This window comes from Meleagris gallopavo, chromosome 9, assembly GCF_000146605.3.
Source record: "Meleagris gallopavo isolate NT-WF06-2002-E0010 breed Aviagen turkey brand Nicholas breeding stock chromosome 9, Turkey_5.1, whole genome shotgun sequence".
Lineage (NCBI taxonomy): Eukaryota > Metazoa > Chordata > Aves > Galliformes > Phasianidae > Meleagris > Meleagris gallopavo.
Window position 1 is genome coordinate 13,106,292 of NC_015019.2, and position 22,541 is coordinate 13,128,832.

At 40.8% G+C, this 22,541-nt stretch overlaps 1 protein-coding gene across 5 annotated transcripts in view; it reads left to right on the plus strand.

The window, feature by feature from the left end:
* Nucleotides 1-22,541, plus strand: part of DCX (doublecortin) — a 136,741-nt gene that overhangs the window by 50,757 nt on the left and 63,443 nt on the right. For all 5 annotated transcript variants that reach the window (XM_031554683.1, XM_031554684.1, XM_031554686.1 and 2 more), the window contains 3 exons: nucleotides 1,477-1,684; nucleotides 3,211-3,601; nucleotides 13,007-13,347. In XM_031554683.1, coding sequence (XP_031410543.1) covers nucleotides 3,238-3,601; nucleotides 13,007-13,347 — 705 coding nt within the window. In that variant the 5' untranslated portion in view covers nucleotides 1,477-1,684; nucleotides 3,211-3,237. The remainder of the gene's footprint in view (nucleotides 1-1,476; nucleotides 1,685-3,210; nucleotides 3,602-13,006; nucleotides 13,348-22,541) is intronic.

Genomic DNA, 22,541 nt, shown 5'->3' on the forward strand with positions numbered 1-22,541 from the left:
TTCTCACTGATGATGAGGTTTCAGGGTTAGAAAGAAGAGCTGTCTTTTAATACTGTTCGAGACTATTTGCCTTCATCATAGACTCCATAGAAGTCACACTTGGGAGATAATTTGTACGGCATGAATTTACATCACCCTTCCACCTTGCCACAAACTAGTAACCAAATGCCTTAGGCATGCATGACTGAAGACTAAATTTTATTTCCTTTCCTCTATTTTTGCTGTTGCTCTCTGAGCACATGTATAATAATTTATGTCTTTGCATTTTAAAAATATGAAAACTTAAGACAGTCTTTTGTATAGTATAGGGAAGAATTGTTTATCATGGACAGATTATGTGCAAGGTGATGAATGTCCATATATCTAATTTGGGAATGGGAAGGAGAGTAGATCTGTGGCTTCCTCTGTAGTGATTCCACGAAGCACATAGGGAGCAAATGTCAGCTTTTGCAGAGGATGCAACGAACCTTATATGAATGAAAAGATGGTTTTGGGAAAGAAGAAAACTTTTCACAAATGTTATGTGTGAAAATTGCTGGGAAGAGGTGCTTTGAGTGGATTCATCAGCACTGCCTGGACAATCATCTACAGGACAGACAAAGCTGGAATAAATACTATTTTTTTTCCATAATGTGCCAGAATGAAGAAAATCTGATGTTTTCATTCAAAACATACAGAGCATTGTTACGAAAGATTTCCCTCTACAGATGAGAAGACCCTCCCATTTCCAAGTGTTATTCCTATTTAAAGTAAAGATAATACCAGCACCAGCAGGGTTAGGAGTGGGGTTTGCAGTGCTGCTCCCCTACGTAGGATGGAAATCTCTCTTATAAAGCAGCTGACAGATTTTCTTGTCTCAGGGAAAGAGGCTAGTGCAGTTTTGAAACAGATGAATTCTCCTGCAGTTAAGTCCAAATTCTCTTTTGTTTGTTTGGGATATAAGCCAAACTGAATCTGTTGGGTTAGGTTTGTGTTGATTGACTCCATCCTGAACCCCTTGGGTACTTGAATTCAGAGCTTTGGTTTTGACTTATGTCCAGTGCTAGCGGAGAAAAATTATTCAAGTGCACTGCATATGTAACCACCAAGTCAACTGTCCCTTCCTGCTTGCCAGTGTAAACCATGAATGCTGTGTGAAACCAGTACAGTAGCAAGACTGGGCCCAGTGCCACTGGTTAACTTTTTTTTTTAAATTGCTTTACTAACACAGTAGAGCCTTGTGCCAGTATTGTAGGACATAGTAAGCTAGTAGCCATGACCTCCCCATACTGTAATCCTATAAAATTGGTGCATCAGTCTAATTATGCTCTATTTTCAGTGGGGCCAAATGCTTTATTGGTGAAGTTAAAGCCAAGGAGGAATTTTCTTCCCTCAGAACACAAGCCCCAAACTTACCCCTTTAAACTTTTTTTGCTTAACCATCTATTAACATATCCAGAACTGGAATGAACACACCCTTTTTTTCCCCCCCCTCAGATACAGAGAAGATTACAATAAGATGAATGATGATTAGAGTAAAAACCATTGAGGCAAAGTTACCATGAAGGGATCGAACAAGGCACTAGGACCTAGGAGGCGTCTCATCCACCCTGGCAGGAATTTCTTGCTTGGAGCTCAGACAACAAAGGCAGAGCGAGCCTGGTTTTCTTTCTCTCAGCATCTCCACCCTGCGCGCTGAAAACCGGTGAGTACAGCTCTTTCGAGTGACTTGCATGCAGAAAAGTAGCAGATGTCAGATGGAAGGAGGAATCTTTCTTTTAGTACCTTACAGCATCTGCAGTTCATTTTTAAACAAAACCCCCAAATCCTCTGTTTCATTCCTGAAGTTGCTTGGATGTTTCATTGTTCAGTACGTGTCACCCGACTGAATATACCCCAGCTGGCATTGTGCGGAAAACGTTCCGAACTTGGGGTTTCTTTGCAGATTGCCTGCATTGTCATCTGCTTTACCGCAGGCTGAGGACAATGATTTTTCTCGTGCAGGTCACGGTGACATTGTAAAACACAGCAAAGCAGCGGTTCTGGCAAATGTGAGGGGTGGGGAACTGATAGCAACAGCTTTTCCTAAATTTGTACCTGGCTGCCAAGTGTGGGATGTAAATCCCATTTCTGCCTCGTGTTAACATGCAAGCAACATACGTGAGTTGCATGTTTCTAGTTTACGGAGAGAATGAAAGAGCAGGACTGGGGGGATTTCTCCTCCTTTTGTGTTGGGGTTTGGTGCAGGGAGAAGGTTGTTCTTAAGCATAAACTAAAGACCATGCGAAAATTCCTGATTACTGTCTGTCAGCTCAAGTCTCTGCTTTTCTGAGCTCTTCCCTTGCGCAAGGAGCCCCCCTGTGCTCAGAACAATGAAAGGTGAGCTGGCAGGGGCGGCGTGTCCCTTGGGCAGGGGGCACTTCCAGCAATTAAATCACTTAAGACCAGGAGGGGGGGGGCTGGAAGAGTTGGAAATAGCTCCTTTATTTTCTCCTCCTCATTAAATGGGAGCTGAAATGCAATTCAGAGGAGGCTCAGGCTGCTGAAAAGGGCTCATAGAAGCCTCGTTTCAATGACAGATTTTTCTTTCCAGTCATTTCTTCTTAGAGATGTAGGCTGGTCCTGGGAATTGATTGATGGGCTAGGAGGGGGCTGCGGATAGGGGGAAGGGTGGGATGGATCTCATTGTTAACCCTTATTGAACAGGCTGTCACAAAGAAACTGCTTAGTCCCCTGCGACCATTCTTTCATAAATGCCAGTTTATTCTAATGTTAAATATTCAGATGCTCTGATTCCTTCCGTGATTCGACAGATTGAAGGGCTGACTCACTGGGATCTCCTTGTTTTCTGTTGCCAAAAGAAACCTCACAGGGCTCAGAGGTTTAATTCACTGCCAACTGGTGTTTGGATGAGTTTTTGGGGGCTGAGATGCAACTCCCTTTGGCCTCAAGTCCCAATTTACTGCGCTTTGAAAACTCCCAGGTGTAGGAGCAGACTGTTCTCTAGTAATATGTTCCCTGCCCCCAGTAATTGGATCCCTTTCACAGTGAGGACCCCTCCTACCCTCAGTCCCCAGAATCGATACAAATCTGGGTCAGGGGAGGGGGTGTTTCTCAAATAAATCTGGCCAGCTCCAGACGCAGCTCTGTCGTTTTTCTTGCTGGACTGTGGCTCTGCTTGGCTCTAACCTGTCCTCTTCACACTCCTTTTCTTCCCGTCTTCCTGCTCAGCTTCAGATCTTTAGGGTTCACCAAACTATGGAACTTGATTTTGGACACTTTGACGAACGAGACAAGGCGTCCAGAAACATGCGAGGCTCACGTATGAATGGGTTGCCCAGTCCCACTCACAGTGCTCATTGTAGCTTCTACAGAACCAGGACCTTACAGGCACTGAGTAATGAGAAGAAAGCCAAGAAGGTGCGTTTCTATCGCAACGGGGACCGCTACTTCAAGGGAATTGTATATGCTGTGTCTTCTGACCGCTTCCGAAGTTTTGATGCTCTCCTGGCTGACCTGACCCGGTCCCTGTCTGACAACATTAATCTGCCTCAGGGAGTCCGTTACATTTACACCATTGATGGATCGCGGAAGATTGGAAGCATGGATGAGCTGGAGGAAGGTAATTGGCATTGCTGGCTGGTGCAGTGAGGAGGCGGGGTGAGAAGGGGGCTGCACCACTTCGGCCTTTTCTTAAGGTCACATTTCCTGCAGGCCCAGGGGTGCTTCTGCCCCTCTGTGTTGAACCTGCCCCATCTCCTTCCTGCACAGAGATGCAGAGGAGTGTGGCAGCCGCAGGGTGCCTCCGGATGCTCGCTCTAGTGCAGATGCGGAGCTTGAGGGGTGTGTCTTACTCTGGACTAGACATGGCTGTATGCATGGCTAAGGGGGCTGTCTGAGGGCATCCCTATGTCTGTCCAAACTGGGCTAGGGTCCCACTGGGGTTGGATGCATATGAGTAGAAAGTGCTATGACTGTATGTGTGGTGGGGTCATGCAGTATGCATGTAACAGGGTTTCTGCACAATGTATGATGGGGGTAGGAGGGATTTATGCAGTGTGTAAGGGTGTGCAGTGTGGGGCTCATGAACAATGTGTATGGGAGCATTGGCTGGGATGTGCAGGGGATTATGGAATGTTGGGATGTGGGGTGAGTGTGTTTAAGGAGGTGTGTTAGCAATTCAGACAGCATTTGAGGAGTGTGGAGGGGTGTGTCAGGAGCTCATGCAATTGTGTTTGGGGGGCAGTTAATGATCTATGTGTGTGCATGGAAAGGGGATGTTGAGAGGGGTTGCACTTGGTGAAATTTGAGGTTTTATATGTAGAGATATGTGGAAGAAGTTGTAAGGAGGGTTCCTAAAGGGGTTCGTGCTCAGGGGGCATGTAGGAAGGATTATGCTCAGGGAATGTTGTAGAGGGATGTTGGGCTTTGTGTGTAAGAGGTGCTGAAGGATTCCTGCACAGTGATGTGTAAGGAAGGAGTGTTGGGGGGATTCATATGCTGTATATGAGTAGGGTTCATGTGGGGTACGTACAGAAGGTAGGTATGTTGAAATGGAGTGTGCGTGTGCAAGGAAGTGTATCTGGGGAGTGTTTATACAGAGACTGTATGTGGTGGGGGCTGATGTGGGCCAGGTTGCTGTGGTAGGTTTGTGGGAAGGTGTGGGAAGACATCTCATGCATGGAAAAAAGGCCTGAGTGTGCAGGAGATGCTTGGTGCAGGTCAGAGTGCTCTCTGTTTCTAGAGAGGCTGGCAGCCCGTGCCTGTTCCTTTGAGCATCACCTGGGCTGTGGGATGAAGGAATTGCCATGGAGCTCAGCCTCTGCAGTGGTGGGCTGCTGCTGCGGGTGCTGCCAGGAGGATGCCCAAGGCAAAAATCACTGCACAGCCAGTCTTGCATCCTTGCCTGAGGCATGGCCACAGGTGAGCTCTGCTGGTGTCACAGCTTGAGCAGGGTGCATGGAGAATGTCCTCTCTCTTGCTCTGCTTTTCTCTTTCCAGACCAATTCAGACACTTCATCCTTTGTTTGGGCCTGGAATACCCTGATTATCCTATTGCAAAAGGAGAGGTGCTTTCCTCTCTTCTTTGTTTTCTTCCAAGTAGATGATCTGAGGGATGTGGTGACTTCAGAAAAACCACAAGGCTTCTGCTTTAATAAGACAGTAATGTAAGCCCCTGAACTGCTGGGGCAACCTCAGCAGGGAATTACCAAGTGACCCCGAGTTTAGCCTCTTTTCCTTATCTGTCAAGTGGGATGCTCATTTCCCCAAAATAGTTTGTGGGGAAAAGCACACAATGGAAAAATAACATTTTTCATAGAAGAGTTTTACTGAGAACAAATTAATGCTTTTCACAGAGATGATGCAATCCTAGTAGAGTTATTCTCAGCTGAGTTACCATACAGCTGTCAAATGGGAGTGTGGCCTCCCTGATTTCAGAGATTCTGCCATCTTTTTCTCATCACTTTTAATAGACCACAGCCTATCTCTAATGACGACTCTCAGTCCTTCCTTTTTTTCTTTTTTTTTTTTTGGTCAGAAGTTAACAAGACTTTCATAATTACGCTTGTTTTACAATGAAATTTGTGCTGCAGATAAGAAAGTACCTGGTTCTTCAAAACACATTGTTTTATTGATTGAAGTATAGGCAGGAGACGCTGACATTTGGGTTCTGGCTTTGTTCTACCAAAACAGTGTATGGAAGCACTGAAGATGTGACAGTGAAACAAAAATGGGATTGTCTATGTTGCAGCATCCCCAGCAGAGCATTAGCTAGTAGGAAAATACAATCTGATCAAAATGAAAAAAAGATAATCTAACATCTTAAAATGCAAAAGGAGATCTATCTGCTGTTATCAACAGTTTAATGATAATATTCCCATAGTGCTAGTTTAGAAAGGCAATCTTGGAGAGACACAAATATCATGGTTGCAAACAACCCTTTGTTAAACTATGCTACTGGTCTGTGTGTTTGTGTAACTGTGTACTAGGTACACATGAAAAAAACAGAACTTCAGCATATTTGCACTGTGGCATGCAAAACAGTACAGACACTTGACAATAGGTTTGCCATATAATTAGCTTTCTGCTTAGAGACTGACAGCAACTAAAGCAGTTTTAGTTGCTAAAAGGTGACTAATTTATTATTGTAATTTCCAGTAAGTAAGTAGAACCTAGGAAATGAAGTTATTGGAGGGGCTAATTTCAGTTTGATTTTCAGTAGCTCATAAATTACCAATAGTCTTTCATACCACATTCTAGGTACTTGATTATTCTGCATGATTAAAAATGTGTTTATATGTTATAGTCTGAATGTACTTCTGTAGGGTAGAGAATGAATACTGCATAATACCAATAACTTCAAGACAGCAGATATTTCACATGAACAGAAATACTTGGTGAGGTACTAACTAATGGTTCTTGGAAGTAACCCTTTGGATCTCTAGGGTCAGACTTGGTAAACTGTCCTTCCCTGGAATTTAGGGGCCATTCTCCTAAGGTTCTTGATGAATGTATGTTTTCCTTTCCAGTCTGTCTAACATGGAATAAGTGAATTCTCTTCTACTCTTCTGGTCACATCTCGTATCTATCAGCTGGGATGTGCCTCTTGATCCTTTCCTGTACTGAACTTGGCACTGTCCACTTGTTCTGTACTGCCTCCTGCGCTAGACTTGTCTATGTTCATGTCTCCCAATGACTTTCAAAGTCTTCTTCTCTGATCGTTTTTTCTCTCTTGCTATCACTAATAAAGATTATCTTCATTCACTGCATTCACTGTCTTAATCTTGACTCCTTGTTTTCATCATCAATTTTAATGTATCTGTAAATATGCAGAAGTACATGCTGCCATTGTTTAGAACTGTATTCTTTCTTTACATAGATGTTGATTTAATACAGTAGAGCATCCTATTCTCTGTTCACTTCATCCTTACTATATGTAAATTGCTGATAGTGTCCTCTAGTTACATGTTCTTTTGACTAAGTCAGGAGTGAATACTGCACCCAAGCGCTTCCATCTATCATGGTTGTTCTAATCAATAAATGAGTTTTGGAAAAGAGCACCAGGTGAAACTTTATTCCTTTCATTTTATAATGAGTTCTAGTGACCAAGACTTAGGAAACTCCCTGACCAGAGAAGATACAGTCTGATTATGTCAAGGTGCAGGAAGGTGATATTATCATTGAGGAACTGAGATGGAGGAAGGAAGCCTGGTTTGTTTGTCCTAATTTCATAGGACAGAAGAAGATGAAAGTCAGGGTTTGATCTTTCTTGTTCAAGTTCATCCCATTCCTCAGTCTTTTTCAGGGCCTGGTCAGGGGTCTGGAGGTACGTACTTCTATCAAGTTTTTTTTATTGTAAAGTGGACTTTGGTCCTACTTCTAGAGTCCAATTTTTTATGAATAAAGAGTTCTTTGTAGCATATGGTGGGGATCAGAAATAAATATGAAATAAGCCTATACTGACTACAAATATAGTATAGATGAGGCATGGTAGGTAAGACCAAAAATGCAAACAATGGATTAAAATTAATATTTGAGAGACAGTATGTCAGAAGGCCCATCATATAGTGGATTTATACTCTTGTCCTGTGCTGGGCTGTTCTGGTCTGAAATCAGCTCTTGCCTTAGTTTAAGCATTAGAAAAATCTGAATGGAATTATGTTTTGTTCAGTGGGGTTTCATCGCAAATGTTGTTGGGTTATGTATGATATTTGAGGAAGTGTTTCCAAGCCTTTGTATCCTGTCATATCCTGGAGAGTCTTTTCTGGAGTCTTGTCCAGGAATGTTTAAAGTAGTCACAGGAGAGGCTCCACCTTGGAGCTGTACAGAGCCTGGTGCGTGTTGGGACTGAGGGAAGCACATTGAAGTCTCCACCCAATGTATGCATGTTCCAGTTCATCTGGAAAGCTGAAGCTCCTGTAGTCCAATATTGAAACTTTGGTAACTTGACATTGTTTGCTGAAACTGTTATCCCTAGAGCTTGGTTAATTATATCCTGTATAGCAATACATATTATTGTTCTGTTTTATTTCCTTGATCATCTGAGCTGCCACACTAGGACTAGTGTGGTCCCTGTAGATAACCTGGCATGGTGAATCTTTATCATGTAGTGTGAAGGCAACTTGGTAATCATGCATTTCATTTTCTCTTTCTTTTTTTAATTTTTTTATTTTTCCAACAGAGCAAGTAGTGCTTCTCTCATGAGGAAGCTCCATGTGGAAGAGCAAAAGGAAGCTCTTCCACTGTTTCTTTTGCCACAGTGAAGTAGGTCTTGAGGCAGAAGAAGATCATTTTCAGTGCATAAAGTAGCAGGAAATTCATGCATTTGAATTCAAGGGCCTACTTTAATGCAATATATAATGAACTCTGTGAGGAGTTAAGTCCACTTAATTCCTACTGAAGTCATAGTAAATCCCATGAAACATGAAAGCTGGGCACAGTAGCAAAGTCTCAACTTTGAGGCAGTAGAGCTAATAACCAAAATAATTGACTGCAGTCTACAGAGACAGTTTTTGGAATAACTGCTAGTAGTTAGACTTTCAAAATGGCCTCAATCCAGCTTTTCCAATTTTTCTCAAATTCTGTCCATCTCATTATACTTGAGAACTTGCTGGTGCATGCAAAACTTGCTGGTGCATGTTGAGAAAGTATAACTTTTTTCTTTTTTTTTTCTTTGCAAAAGTACAACCTGTCATTTTTAGTATTGTCAAAAGAAGCCGTTCTAAGAGGGTTGAAGGCTTAGCACTCATCTTGAGCTTAGAATCTCTAAGAAACCTTCTCTAAGGCAAACCTTATCTTTGCTGAGATCATCCCTCTTTAGGAGCTGAATAATCTAATCGCCTTGTGCTTCTATCAAATTAGTAGCACAGTGATGTGTAATGCAGGTATAGGCAGTACGGTTGTATGATACAAACCGTGGCTTCAGTGGCCAGTGTGCTGGCTTATGGTCAAAGCTCTACAGTCTACATCTATAGCTAACAGTAGGATAGAAAAAATAAATAAATGTCCTAGCTGGTCTGATGGCACAGTAGGAAACAGTGATACCTCTGGAGCACGCAGTCATGATGCCAAGTGCACAACATCCTGCAGGGCTTTGGCTTTGCAATCCAGAAAGGGCATCTTGCACTGACCTAGCACTGACTAGAAAAAGGCTGTTCTTAGCACCGCTGCTCCCATGCCTGTAGTGCCATATTGAGCAGCAGTTTGGATGTTGCCTGGGATGATACTTCTCATCTTTACCGAAGCTCCCACCCCCATGTGAAATTCTCCTTGGTGATGCCATTTGGGGTTTTGTTTAGAAGTAGCAAAATGGCTGTTCACTGTACTTTCTCATGGTTCCAGCTGTTTCTGCATGTGCACACAGCTGCTTGTTGTCTGAATATACATTCCTGAAAATATTTGTGTGCAGGTTTTACGTTCAGGGCTGGAGAGTAATGTACCTCTTGGAGTTATTTCTTTGACTGAATCTTGTATCTGCTTCCTCCCTTTCTTTGTTATGCTGTGCACTTCTACAACCATGCTGTGCTTATCAGTTATATTTCTGGCACAAATGCACACCGTGAATTCTCATTAAAGACTCATCTACGTATTGATGTAGCAGAAAAACCACTCCTCTCTGCTAGAAATATTCCTCCGTAAGATTTCTCTCCTTGGTGAACCTATGACCACAGTGCACATATTCAAAACTGGAAAGTTCAAATGACTTCAGACCATTCTTGCTTGGTTATACTACTACTTTATGGTAAAATTTGGTAAAACTCAGCTGCATAAAGTGAAATAGCAAATATTCCTGTCTGGCAAATGGTAAAGGGAGTGTGCCTTACTGAGGAATTTCACGGATATCGTTATGATTTCACAGCCAAAAACTGAATTTGGAAATACATAAATTGTAGTTAATTTAAATTGAAATTAACACTTCAGGTTATATCTGTGGTCAAGGAAGATGGAAATACCTTTTCCTGGGAGCTATACAGCTATAGCTGTGGAAATGATGCTAGGAAGGGCCACTATTCTGAAGGATAGAGCAGTGTCACTCTAAGAAAATTTCTTGTCAGTTTTAGAATTCAATAAAATATCTGCTAGGGATCAGGTTAAATAAAACCAAGTGAGAATGGACAGATGACATTTTCCACTTGTGACTGTGAGCATAATCTGAAAGTTTTATCCACGAGTACCAAAGGCTGCATTTGTGGAAGCAAAGCATAGGCATTATTGCATGGTGCCATTATTGCCTTTGGAGTCTGCTGTTCTAAGTACACCAGGCAACTACACAGTGCAGTGAAGAATTTCAAAGGATTCACCTAGAATTAAGAATAATAGCACTCTCCTAAACAGACCAATAATATCTTAAACTCACTTGAAAATGTGGAGCTTATTTATGGAAAATACACTAAGACTTCATGTTTTTATAGAACACAGCATATGCCTATACTTTATTTAGTTGTGGTTTCCCAGAATACTGTGTAAAAACAAGTTATACTCGAGCCCAACACCCCTTTGGTAGCTGATTGCTACTATTTTTCAGGTAGGGAAGCATAGGCACAGGTCAGAACTTTTCACAGAAAGGTGGAGGTGAGAATAGGATTCAAGTCACTTATTCTTCATATTGCATTTAGGTGCAGAAATCCCTTTTCTCAAAGCATAATGTTACTGTTCTGTTCAGCATGCTCCCAAAGGCTCTGCTGCTTGGGAATTATCAGCTTGAGGAAGCTCAGGTTCTTAGGAGGGCTAATTCCCCCGTTTGAGCATCTCAGACTCATTGCTTCGTACTCAGCTATGAAAGTGCTGAGCAGCATGGGCCTCCTCTGCACCAGATGTTGCTTGGCTGAAGCAGATAAATAAACAATGGCTTATCGCTTATTAATCAGAAAGATTTAACAAATTCAGTGTTTCTGGAAAACAATCAGTAACTCCATAACGTATGGAACTTTGTGGGACGTTTTTGCTTCTATTGAGTCCAATTCAAGAAATGTGAGGCACTAAAGGAGCTTCAGTTATGAGTGCTATATGAGCAGTTTATCAAGGAGCTTTGCTGATAGCACTCCTACTCCAGCTATAGATTGATTGTTCACACCAACAGAGCCTCCTGCTGGGGCTCTGTTAGTCTGGAGTACGCTAGTAATAAATAGTATCCATCTTGTTAGATTTCTGCCGTCTGTGTTTCTGTCATTACTTCAGAAGGGACAAAATACCTCCTGCTTGGTGGTAAATGACTTCGGTGCTCTGCAGTTCAGGAGACAAAAGCTGCTGTTGGGGATGTAACCACTGAGAGCACGCACTACTTTCTGGCAAGTGAAATACAAAGTCAGGGCAAAATGAAATCCACATAATTGAACAGCCAAACATTTTGCAGCTTCTCAATGGATTTTTGTGAATTCAAACACCAGCGGTAGTAAGGACATAAACAGTGTGCACTCCTTTGTTTTAAGCCTTTAGTAAGGCCTGTATGTATGTGTTATTGGTCTCTCCATGTGTTCTGTGAGGGAATCATCTCAGTACTTTCACTAAAAAATGCTATTTAGTCATCAGAAGGATAACTGTGTGAGCACTGTGTACAAGGTATATGTTTCATGCTTGGATCATAAATTTTTCTGTGGAAATCAGTGGGCTCTTTGGAAATCCATATTTACACCTTTGCCAAATAGATGTGAAACCCTATCTGGAAAGATTCCATATTGAAAAGCCAGATTGAGATGCTGGGCAGGCTTTTCAAAGATATCCAGGCCATAGAGTTTGTAGGAGGTAACAGATAAGGAAATGCAACTGTTTCTATATGTGAAGAAGGATTTTTTTTTATTCAAAATGGTCTTGATATTAAAATATAGATTTAACTATCACAATACCTAAAGAACTGTAGGATCAGTCCAACAAAGCATGAAAAGAAACTTCATAAGATCCTGCAGGTACCCATTTTGTATCTTCAGTTCCTATTAAAATTTTATCTAATGGTGAGACAAAGGGCAAAGGCTTTTTCCTCTTCACTGTTTTACTGTTTTTTTTGTGTTGTTTTTTTCTTTTTTTTTTTCTGTGCATCCTCAAATGCTCAGCAGCCTGAGTCATTTCAGACTAGACAGCTACATTCCCTTAGGGAGACTATTTTACAGTCTCATTCTAGTAATAAATCCTCAAGGATCCATCAGACTTGCAGGCCCAAAGAAGCTCCTACAAATCCTTCTTTAAGGTGATTTTAAAACCTTAGGTAGATAGAATCCTATAAATTACAGATGAAGCTTGAAACTAATTCTGGATGGGATAGGGTAGGGCTTTATTTCTTTTTCTTTTTTTCCATTGAGCTACTACTAGGACTGTGTAACATTTCACCCTTCTCTATTATGTCTATATTTGGCCTTAATATATTTTTGGTTGGTACCAGTCATTTTAAAGCAAACAGTGGTATTAGGTATAGTGTTGTATCTTAGCTGCTATTAGATCTGACTAATAAATCACTGACACTAAATGAAGTGTATTTGTTATGCCTGCTAGATTTACCAAAGATGCTTTTTGACAAAGATTGTTAAGTACTGAATTTTCATAATTCTTCAGCCTTTATAGAACAGGTACTTTGTGGATGGATGTTTATATCCTCTTGGAAGGAGATGATAGGCTGAAGTAGTAACTAGGTCTGAAAAGATAGAGAAGAATCTCACAGATTTGCAAAATAATTTAGGTGATTAAATGAATTAGATGTTTATGAACTTTTAGACAGCTTAGTGGCATCTTCTGGTAACTAATACCTTTACAAATCTCAGTCTTATTTAATCCCAGGTTTATGTGACTGAGTGACATGTATGTTTGCTGATGTAAGTTGTCTGACTTGCTTACATTGGGGAAATGCTAAATCATATTTTAAATAAGCATAAATATAAAATATAAAACACAATATTTTAATAATAAGATGTCTTTGAAGTTCTAATGAAAACTGTGATGAATGTTTTACATAGTTAATGGGGGAAAAATGTGCATTGTCTGTTTCTCAGCAGTCTTAAGGTAAGAACTATATTATACTGATGTTCATTTCTTTTGAAAGGAGAGAGTTATGTATGCTCATCTGACAACTTCTTCAAGAAGGTGGAATACACGAAGAACGTCAATCCCAACTGGTCTGTCAATGTGAAGACATCTGCCAACCAGAAAGCACCTCAGTCTCTGGCCAGCAGCAACAGCGCCCAGGCAAAGGAGAACAAAGATTTTGTGCGTCCCAAGCTGGTAACCATCATCCGTAGTGGGGTGAAGCCCCGGAAGGCAGTCCGTGTGCTCTTGAACAAGAAGACGGCCCATTCGTTTGAGCAAGTTCTCACTGATATCACTGAAGCTATAAAACTGGAGACAGGAGTGGTCAAAAAGCTGTATACTCTGGATGGAAAACAGGTAGGAGATTTTACAGATGTTGCCTTTTTCTTTTTTTCTTATCTTGATGCTTTGCTGACTCAGAACAATTTTTGAAGCCTAAAATTAACCTGAGATGATCACTGCCATCTGTTCTCTTAGAAGTCAGACTTCCCATGCCAGTGGTTAAGTTACTAAATTTTCACTGATATTAATATCGAGTGAAGAATGCAGCCAACCATCTGAGTGAAACAGATGCTCCATCCTGCACGCCAACATGCACTGTGTGTCTTCCGGACTAGCTAAATAAATAACATGGGGAGTTCGGCTTATGGCCACCAGTTGATTTGCCTCTGAAGTAATGACAAGAGCTCTCAGGCTTTGGATTCACTAAGTGAAAATGTGTTGCTTGACGGTGAGTGCCTCTCACTGTGGCCTTGCTAAGATGAAGCAGCTATCCATGTATGCTCTCAATAATTAGGAGGAAAAGTATGGAACTGTTGCATCTTCTTGACTAAATACATGAATAGATAACATGCAGAATGGGGTCTTGGGTCAGAAATATTTAGGTGGTCATCATAATGTGCTTCGTGTCTGCATTTTTCTGGAACTGAAATAAACATCTGTCTCTTGTTAGCAGCTATACAGCAATAAGGCATTTCATATTACCATATCTATGAAAACCCTTAAAAGAATGTGGAGGATAGCTCTGGGGACTGGGAAGAACTAGATTCTTCTTCAAGGAAAATTCTGATCTTGATTTAATAGTTTTGAGTCTGCTGTAATTAAGAGATAATCTTATTGTTGTGTCTGTTTTTCTTATTCCAGCTCTTTTGTTAAAGTTGGACACTGACTATTCTAGGGTTTTAAGCTGTTGCTTTAAATTAACTCTCCTATCTTTGGAGAAAATTATTCAAATACCTTGCCAACACTAAGCAGTAAGTCCAACCAACATGCAGCCTTTACAAATGAAAATGTTCATCCTTTCAGCACCTAACATTGGTTCATAAAGTTTCCAAGTCCAGATACAGTGTCTGTGAGCTGAATGTAGCTTTGCTTTGTCTCAGCCCATACATGTTAGTATCTTTGCATCCTGCACATCAGTTGGTGGCTGTTTATAGTTTCAAACATAAAAAATCTCAACTGCCCTTCAAAGATTTTCTTTCCACTTGCCTCAGCCCTGCACTTGTAAGTCATACAGCTTATACGACATACATGGGTGAGCAGTTTTCCAGCTGAGCTGACTGTACAGTAGCATGTTGTAGTGATACAGGATGTGTGATGTACTGGGAATACTGGAAGTGGCTGTGAGAAGAGGGAGAGGAGGGACAAATTATTCTTTTGCACTGAGGAAAATCATATGTGGGCACAGGACCATGCATCTTGAATCACAGCAGCTTTAAAAAAGGCTTAATGGATGGATCTGAACCCAAAACCAGTTGTCTCCTTATGCTGTCTTGTTGCACTCACAGTTGTGAGGATGAGAATCTTAATCTGGATGAGTAGATTGCCTCTATTCTTTGAGAATAGCTGACAATTTGGAGATTAGATGCAGCTTTGGATGAAGCATGGAAATTCTTGGAGCCCATTGGCATACCATCTTCTTTTCTGCCTTTAAACTATTTGCAGGAATAAACAGTGTTTTCCCCTCCACCTCTAATGGTAAGCAAGACTGAATCAGCTCATAAACTGGACTGTGTTTATAGGCTGTTGGCTGTACCACCTTGGGAAATTCTGTCAATTGTTAAGCAGAAATTTGGGAAATGCTGCTTGCTCTTAAGTTACAGATTGCCTAGAGTAGTGCTGCTGTGGGGCAGAGTGCAGTCTGGTGCTGGAGTGGCTGCCTTTCATGGGGACATGGCTGAGGATGGAGCACTAAGACCTATGTCATTTAGCAATTTCAACTGCAAATGCATAGCAGCCACAACATATGGCTCCAAAAGGGATTCAAGAACCTTGAAGGAAAGCAGCCTTGCTTTCCTCATGTCAGCCTCAGAGATCCATAGAAAGCGGTGCCTAAATTTTGTACTTCATTCATTGGGGTAACCTGAAAATTTCATCATCGTGTTTGCCACAGAAATCTGATTTCAGTAAAGTCTAATTGATGTTACCACATTTAACTTGTTTTACTAGCTTTATAATTTACCATTTTATGAAATGTGATATTCCATTATGTGTTAGGTACCACCAGCAGTTTTACTGCATGCAAATGTACATTTTGTATTGCAGTTAATGAGAGCAATGAGATTTTGTAATTTGACAGTAATGCAATGTTTGATATTTGTGGCATCAATTATTGCTGGAGGGCCCTGAGGAGCAAATTTGATTTACCAATGCTTTGTTCTTACTGGAAAGTTTCCTTGAATGCTTATATTTTAATCTAAGCTTATGTGAAATCTCCCACCTATGTGTGTTTTCACAATGCAGTTTTCCAAGCCAAAGCCAGAAGCTTCTGCTTTGAGCATCATGTTTGCTGTTAGGGTTTCGTGACGTACTGCTCCATAAAGACTGACCTTTTGATATGATATTAAAGGTTTTTGCATGTCTGATTCTGACATTAGAAAAAAGATTATTGAATGCCTAATTCTCATGAATAGTACTTTATTTTCAGGAGAAAATATTCATACAAAAGTGCAAGCTGCTCAAACTAATACTGACAAGAATCCTGACAGTCCGTCTCTTTGAGTGTCATCAGAGGCACATTACACTCTCTGCTGTGAAATGATAAAATTTACAAAAGGAACGTACAAAGGAAAATCATCTTTCCCTACTCCATGAACTGTAATTTAATGAGAGCTGATTATTTTATTTATAGGCATTTCCATGGTGCTCATCAGTAGAGTAATCAAGATGCTTTAGAAGTACAGACAGTAGTGGCAATGATAGACTGGTGTGTAAATAATTATATTTCTATGCACTGCAGACCTGCATTTGGAATGAGAAAGCAGTTAATTGAGAGCTGGATGGGATGAGATACATTTGAATGAATGTAGCACTTAAAACAACAGTGGGTTAGATTTTTTTAAGGAAGTTTGTTTCTTGTTATATCTCAGATTATTACCCTTTTGAATACTACCACCATTTTGAAATTGCAAAATTAGAATCTTGTGTTTAAGTAGCTTACTTTACTTGCTCTTGCATACATTTTTAGTGCTTTGTGCCTAGTCTGTCTGCTGCTTCTCTCCTTGGAATATATCACCACTTTATTGAAAAAAACCCTAGAACTCAGAAGGAGCTTCAAACTGTTGACCAAAGAAGAGTCATAACAGAATCACAATACAGATTTATGTTTTCAACTGTCATAGCTACATAGAATGTAGTATCTGCCAAAGAACTCAGTGCATTAAACAAAAACTTAAGACAGTAGATTAAATTCAGCACTTTGTTTCATGACTGCAGCTCCTATTCTGCTGAGATGCATATAATGTAATTTATGTGTATGTATATACGGGTGTGTGCAGGACTGAATTTGGTCTGACCTGTGGGTCATGTCATAAAGCAGTTGTATTGGCACATTCTTTCTCTTTTTTAAAACTGTTATAGTTATATCCAGTGTCCCAAATAAGTCTGGATTCCTGGGAGCACCGACTATTTTATAAACATATGATGACAGTTCCTGCCTCATGTAGTTAAACTGAATTAGAAAGCAGAATTTGACACAGTGGATGAAGTTGCACTCAAATATTTTGAATGCAGTAGTCTGAAGTAGACCTTGCAAATGTTGTATAGACATAATGTCCCATTTGTGCTTGAGCTTCTTTCACTGTGCTGTACAATAAATAGGTGTTTAGGAGAGAGGAAGCAATTTCATGACCAACAGCCCAGTACCCATCTTCTGCCTTCTGTATCTTGCTTTGCAGATGGTATCTGTCAGCATTTATTCCTGCTTTAAGAAATTAACTGAAAAAGTTAATTTCTTTTGTCCATACTGAACTTCTTTTTTCCTAAGCTGTCTTGCATTCCAGAGTCTTAGTAATTCAGAATACATACAAAGAGGTCTAGCAAAAGAAACTAGTCTGTTTTTTAATTTTTTTTTAATGTGGATGATTGTCATTGGATGAGTGTGCAGCTCTAGAAGAACCAAAAATGTATGCAGTAGGTTCAGTACTATCTTATAATTAAGATGCTTTTCAGTGGTATGGAATTCTTTCTGTCTTTTCTTTAGTTTATTCTTTGCCACGTCTTAATTAACTAAATACCCCATTTCATCAATTAGCATCACTGAATAAATAGAAAAAAAAAGTACTGTTCAGGTGGGAGAGAGCTTGTAAGCTCCAATTCCCCATAGATGTGCTCAACAATCAGGACAACTGCATGCCTTTTTTGCCACAGTAACATATAGTGATCTCCTTTGGATTTTAAAATCTTCAAGCACAGAGAGAGGTCATGCATATGCTATTTATTTGCTTTTATCTAGCCCAGACAAAGTGCTTCTATTCCATCTCAGTGTTAACTGTCTCACCAAATGGAATTATATACGTTTATATGTCATGGAACTTGTGAATGTGCTCGCAAAATAATTTCTAGTCTTAATAAAATGATCCCTTCTGGCAATCTTTTCTTTGATGAGGATTTCTTGTGGCAGGTGAGGAGTGGAGTTTATCTCTCTGATTACAAAGCTGATGCAAATGCACAGGAGACCAGCCCACCTTTCCTGTCCAGAAGAGAAACTCCCATTTCATTTTAGATTATTTGCATTGAGGAAGGACAGCAGCTGCAAGGAGAAAGAAGCAGGATGACTAAGCTGACAACATGCTAAAAGTTGATTCTTTCACATAACGGCTAACAAAATAGTTGGTAAAGCAGCATCTGGTGCTTCACTACTAGTAAAAATGTACCCTGGGTGCATCCATGTAAATTGCACTGGAGAAACCAAACTTCGGAGTTGTTGCACTGATTTTAAGCTGGAAACAAACCAGTAAAAATTTCACCACTCAAGTACCATTGCTAGCAATGGTCCAAACTCTATTGCCAAGATAATGTAGTTCTATTGATTGTATTAACGAACTTTAATTAATATGACACAGAATAAGATTTGTACCAAAATATACAAATGCTTCCAACTGCTGTGATTTGTAATTGATGCTCAAGAAGGTGAATAACCCCATGGTGTATCTAGTAACATCTGCATTGCTGAAAGATCGGGGTAAAAATAAATAAAGAAAGCCCCCTAGAGCCCTGGAGTTAGTTAATTTATGCCTTGAGGCATGAGGTTCAAGGCTACAAAGCAAACAAATTGGTTTGCATGTTGGAACATGCAAAGATGTTGAGGTGTAGACATGTTGAGAAGTAGAATGTGAAATACCTTGTTCTTATGAGACTTTGTAACTCCCCATTTGGATTCTGAAAGGCTCCATTCAAGTGACCCCAGAACAAAGTAGTTTAATTCACTTGTGAAAAGCTGGCGAAGGTTTACCCTCAAAACGAATGGGAGAGACAAATAGGAGATGAGTGTATTTCTTAATCCTGCATCCTGCGAAAGGATCTGCGAGAGCTGGCACTAATGGGGAGAGGTGAATCCTGTCTTCCCTCCCTGCTGCCTAAAGCCATAACAATGAGACTGTATCTGTTCTGCATCTTTTTCCCAGATCTTTTTAGGGCTTCTTATTGGCTGCTGAGATTTGGCATGCCTTTCATAAACCTCCCATTTTGATATCAGGAAGACAAGTGTGGCTCAGGACTAGCAGAGAAATAACACAGGCAGCTCTGCCCATAGCAGCTCCCTGTGATAGGTCACTTCATTCTAGGATTAATTCTGTGCTTCATTCCTTCTCACTGCATTTGCAGGCTGCTCCGAATCGGGTTGTTCGTGTGACATGACTAGCAAATGCATGTCATGCAAAGAAGAGTAAGTAATAATGTATGGGCTTAAGAACTTCTGAACCCAAGCCACTTACATGGCCAGACAAGGCAGCCTGGTTCCCTACCTTTAGGGAGCTCTTAGTCTAAGCTAGAAATTCAGCTTTGCCTGATTCATGCAACGACTAGACGCTAACGCAGACAAAACCAATTTGGCCTCAGGTATCCCTTAAGGATTTTATTATATGCTAGAGTGAATAAGCCAGGCTTCCATGAACGCATATCTAAGTACTAATGATGAAATATTCAGAAGATTTTCTAAGGTATTATTCAGAAACCTTATGCTTCTTAATTTCTGTTTACATTGGTCTATGGGCCGCAGAATCAGGGATAAAAGAGCCTGTCTAGGATACTAATGGCTTCCCCAGAGTGTGCCCATCAGATTCTGTTGCTGAAACTGTACCTAGCTAGTGTCTTCAGTATTGTGCCAACTACAGACAGTAGTGAAAAATGCTCTAAAGCGGTAGTACTGATGCTGTGATAACTTCTGCCAACAAGCAAGCTGAGAATGGTGCCCTCCACTCCTTGTGAGCATAAAGAATTACTGACTTAAACATATTTATTGAATACCTACAAAAGCTGTTATGTTCTAGCTCTTTTTTTCTCATAGCTGATCAATTGATTTGCATTGTGGCCTGTTTAAAAATAAATGACCGAAGAATGTCCAGCTTCAGGGATTTGGCTGATCATGGTGTCACAAGGGTTTTGACAAATACCAGCTGACATATATGGCCTTGGATCAGTCCTTGCCAGAGGTGGCTCTGGAGTAAACAAAATTTTGCCTTAGTCCTGCTCCATGGCTGGAGCTGTCTGAGGAAGCTGCTTCTGGAGCAGTGTTAAATAAAGTGTTGAATTAAGTATGTCCCCTCCAAGGACAGACTGAAGTGCTGGAGTCTATGGACAGACTCTAGTCAGTTTTCCAGTTTCACATATTTTTGTTTTCATTATCCTTCCCTGTTGTGTGCAATTTAATGATGGGAGAAGGTGACTTGTTTTCTGGGAGGCTGCCCTGTGTGCAGTCCTAATTCCTGTATTTATTAAAGCAGAAGCAGTTTGATCTCAGCAGCTTAAGTCTTGATCACATCTGTTCCCACGTGAGCATTGAAGCTGATGTGGTTGCAGTTGGTGGTGTCCCCAAGAAACTCCCAAGGCCATGTACAGAGGCAGAGGGAGACAGTAAAGAAGCCTATCATCTTGCAAGGGTTGGTGGATATTTTGCCATTGCTTTAGCTCAGCCTCTGGTTCTGGAATGGCTCACACTTGCCATCGGACAGGTCTCTGGCACCATTTGTTGGCGTTTTGTTGTTCTGTAAACACTGGCTAAAGGTCTAATCCATCTATTGTCTCCTTAAAGAAGTGAGTCTCAAAGTCCAGAAGCAGGCTGTAGTGCTGCTTGCTGAAAATTGTTGGTCTTCTGGAAATACAGGCCTTGCTAGCAGGCGTGTATTGAACATCTGCTCCTTATATCACAGATGGCAGACTGTCAAAATTATTGGAGGACACAGTCAGATTTGACCTGATGACCTAGAAGTACATGGCCCCTATCACTGAATCCTGGTGCTATTCACACCCCCAAAAAGAGAGATGTTAAAAATTCAATCCTCACCAGCATCTTTATTTTAGCAGTTCTTTCTGTCATACGGAGTGACATGTTCCCTTTTCACTCTGAATCCCAGGAGAGAAGAGGATTATTCACTGTAGTGCCAGAGGGTTTATCTAGGAATAAATAGGCTGAAAATGAGCAAGGGAAAATTAGGCTGAATAACAGGAGCTGAGACAGGCTGAAAAAGCCTTCTATTTTTTTTTTCCAATCACTAATTATATTATCATATGAAACAGAAGTTTCTGGTTCCTTTTATTGCTCAGGTAGAAATCTCAGAGTCGTGAATGGGAGTCCCACCTGCTCTGACAGGAAGCAGGTATCTAGAATTTATTCTGAGCAAACATCTACCTCAACGCTTGGAATTCAGCAGATGCCTTATTTTGATGACATAGTAGAAACACAAATTACATGTAGATTTTTTCCCATACGTACTGGAAGAATGTCTTGTTCATTCTGGTAAGCCTGAGTCCTCGGTTCTTATGCTCTGAATGGTGTCATATTAGGTACATTTGCTCATGTTTATCTACCTGCTCTAGTGCATCAAGCAAGGAAATACTCTCCTGACCTTACCCAGCATGAGAGACCTCAAGAATCTGATTGTGGATGGTCCTGTATTCCACATCCCATAGTAAATTCCACCTCTTCTTGTCTGTCTGAATCCATTGCTTCCAGTGCTTCCTTTCCATACCCTTCACAGCTCTTCTTGGCCTTTGATCAAAAGGCTGTTTTCACTCAGTAGTGGAGAGCTACGACAGCTCAGGCTTTGCTTTAGGAAGAGCTTGCACTAGATGTGGCTAGAAGCAGGCAGCCAAACAATCGAGGGTGATAAGAGAGTGTGATAGTGCTATCATCCAACACAACAGTATTTCCTTTCTTGTCCCTGAAACTACACACAAAATGGAACCAATGATTTTTATTCTCTGTATGTATGTGCATATTGATGTAACTGAAGTATTAGGAAATGAATCCATGTTGCAAAGGGCCCATACTGAGCTGGAGAGGTTGTCCAAAGCCTTCCAGCCATGTGTTTTATACACAATGCTGGTGTCATTCAAACGTGTCTGTGTGGGACAAGTGATAGCTTTACTTACGTGCAGAGGATAACAGCTTCCATCCACCCCCAGGTCTGCCAGGGGTGATGAAAGATATTGGCACAGAAACATAATAAATGCACGTCTAAAGGAGTTTAGAAGAAAAAAAAGCTGGACCCAATCCATCCAGATTGTCAGAATTGGCTAAGGTAGGCCTGCATATGTGGGGAAGTGCAAAGGCAAGCCATGAAAGCTAAGGGCTATTCCAGTTTGTGCTCAGGGCTTCCCGGGCTGCAGCAAATCGATTAGCACACAGAGCTGGAATTGCAGGACTGCTCCTGGAAATTTGCTTAGCTCTGAATTTAAACTCAATAGGGAAAAGTGAGCAAGGCTAATAAACTGAGCATTTGCTGCTCCGAGTCAAAAGACACACCCTCTCCCCTGTGAATATACAGTCACTCTTTTCTGAATTAAGACACAATTCTAGTTTTCTTGTTAAAGCAAACAGGGTGTGTGCAAGTATATGCACGTGTACTTATCTGTATAAATATCTTTTAGTAAATATTGCAGATATAGCTCTGCAGCTCAGCTTGCTGTCTGGGTAAACTAAATTCTCCTCTTACAGTAAAAAGATACTATTTTCCTCTGAAAACATGATCCTTGAGTTGTGTTAGTTATTGTTTTTTCTTCATTTCCTTTAATAAACCCAAGAGCATTTGACTGGAGTTTTTAACATTACTTTG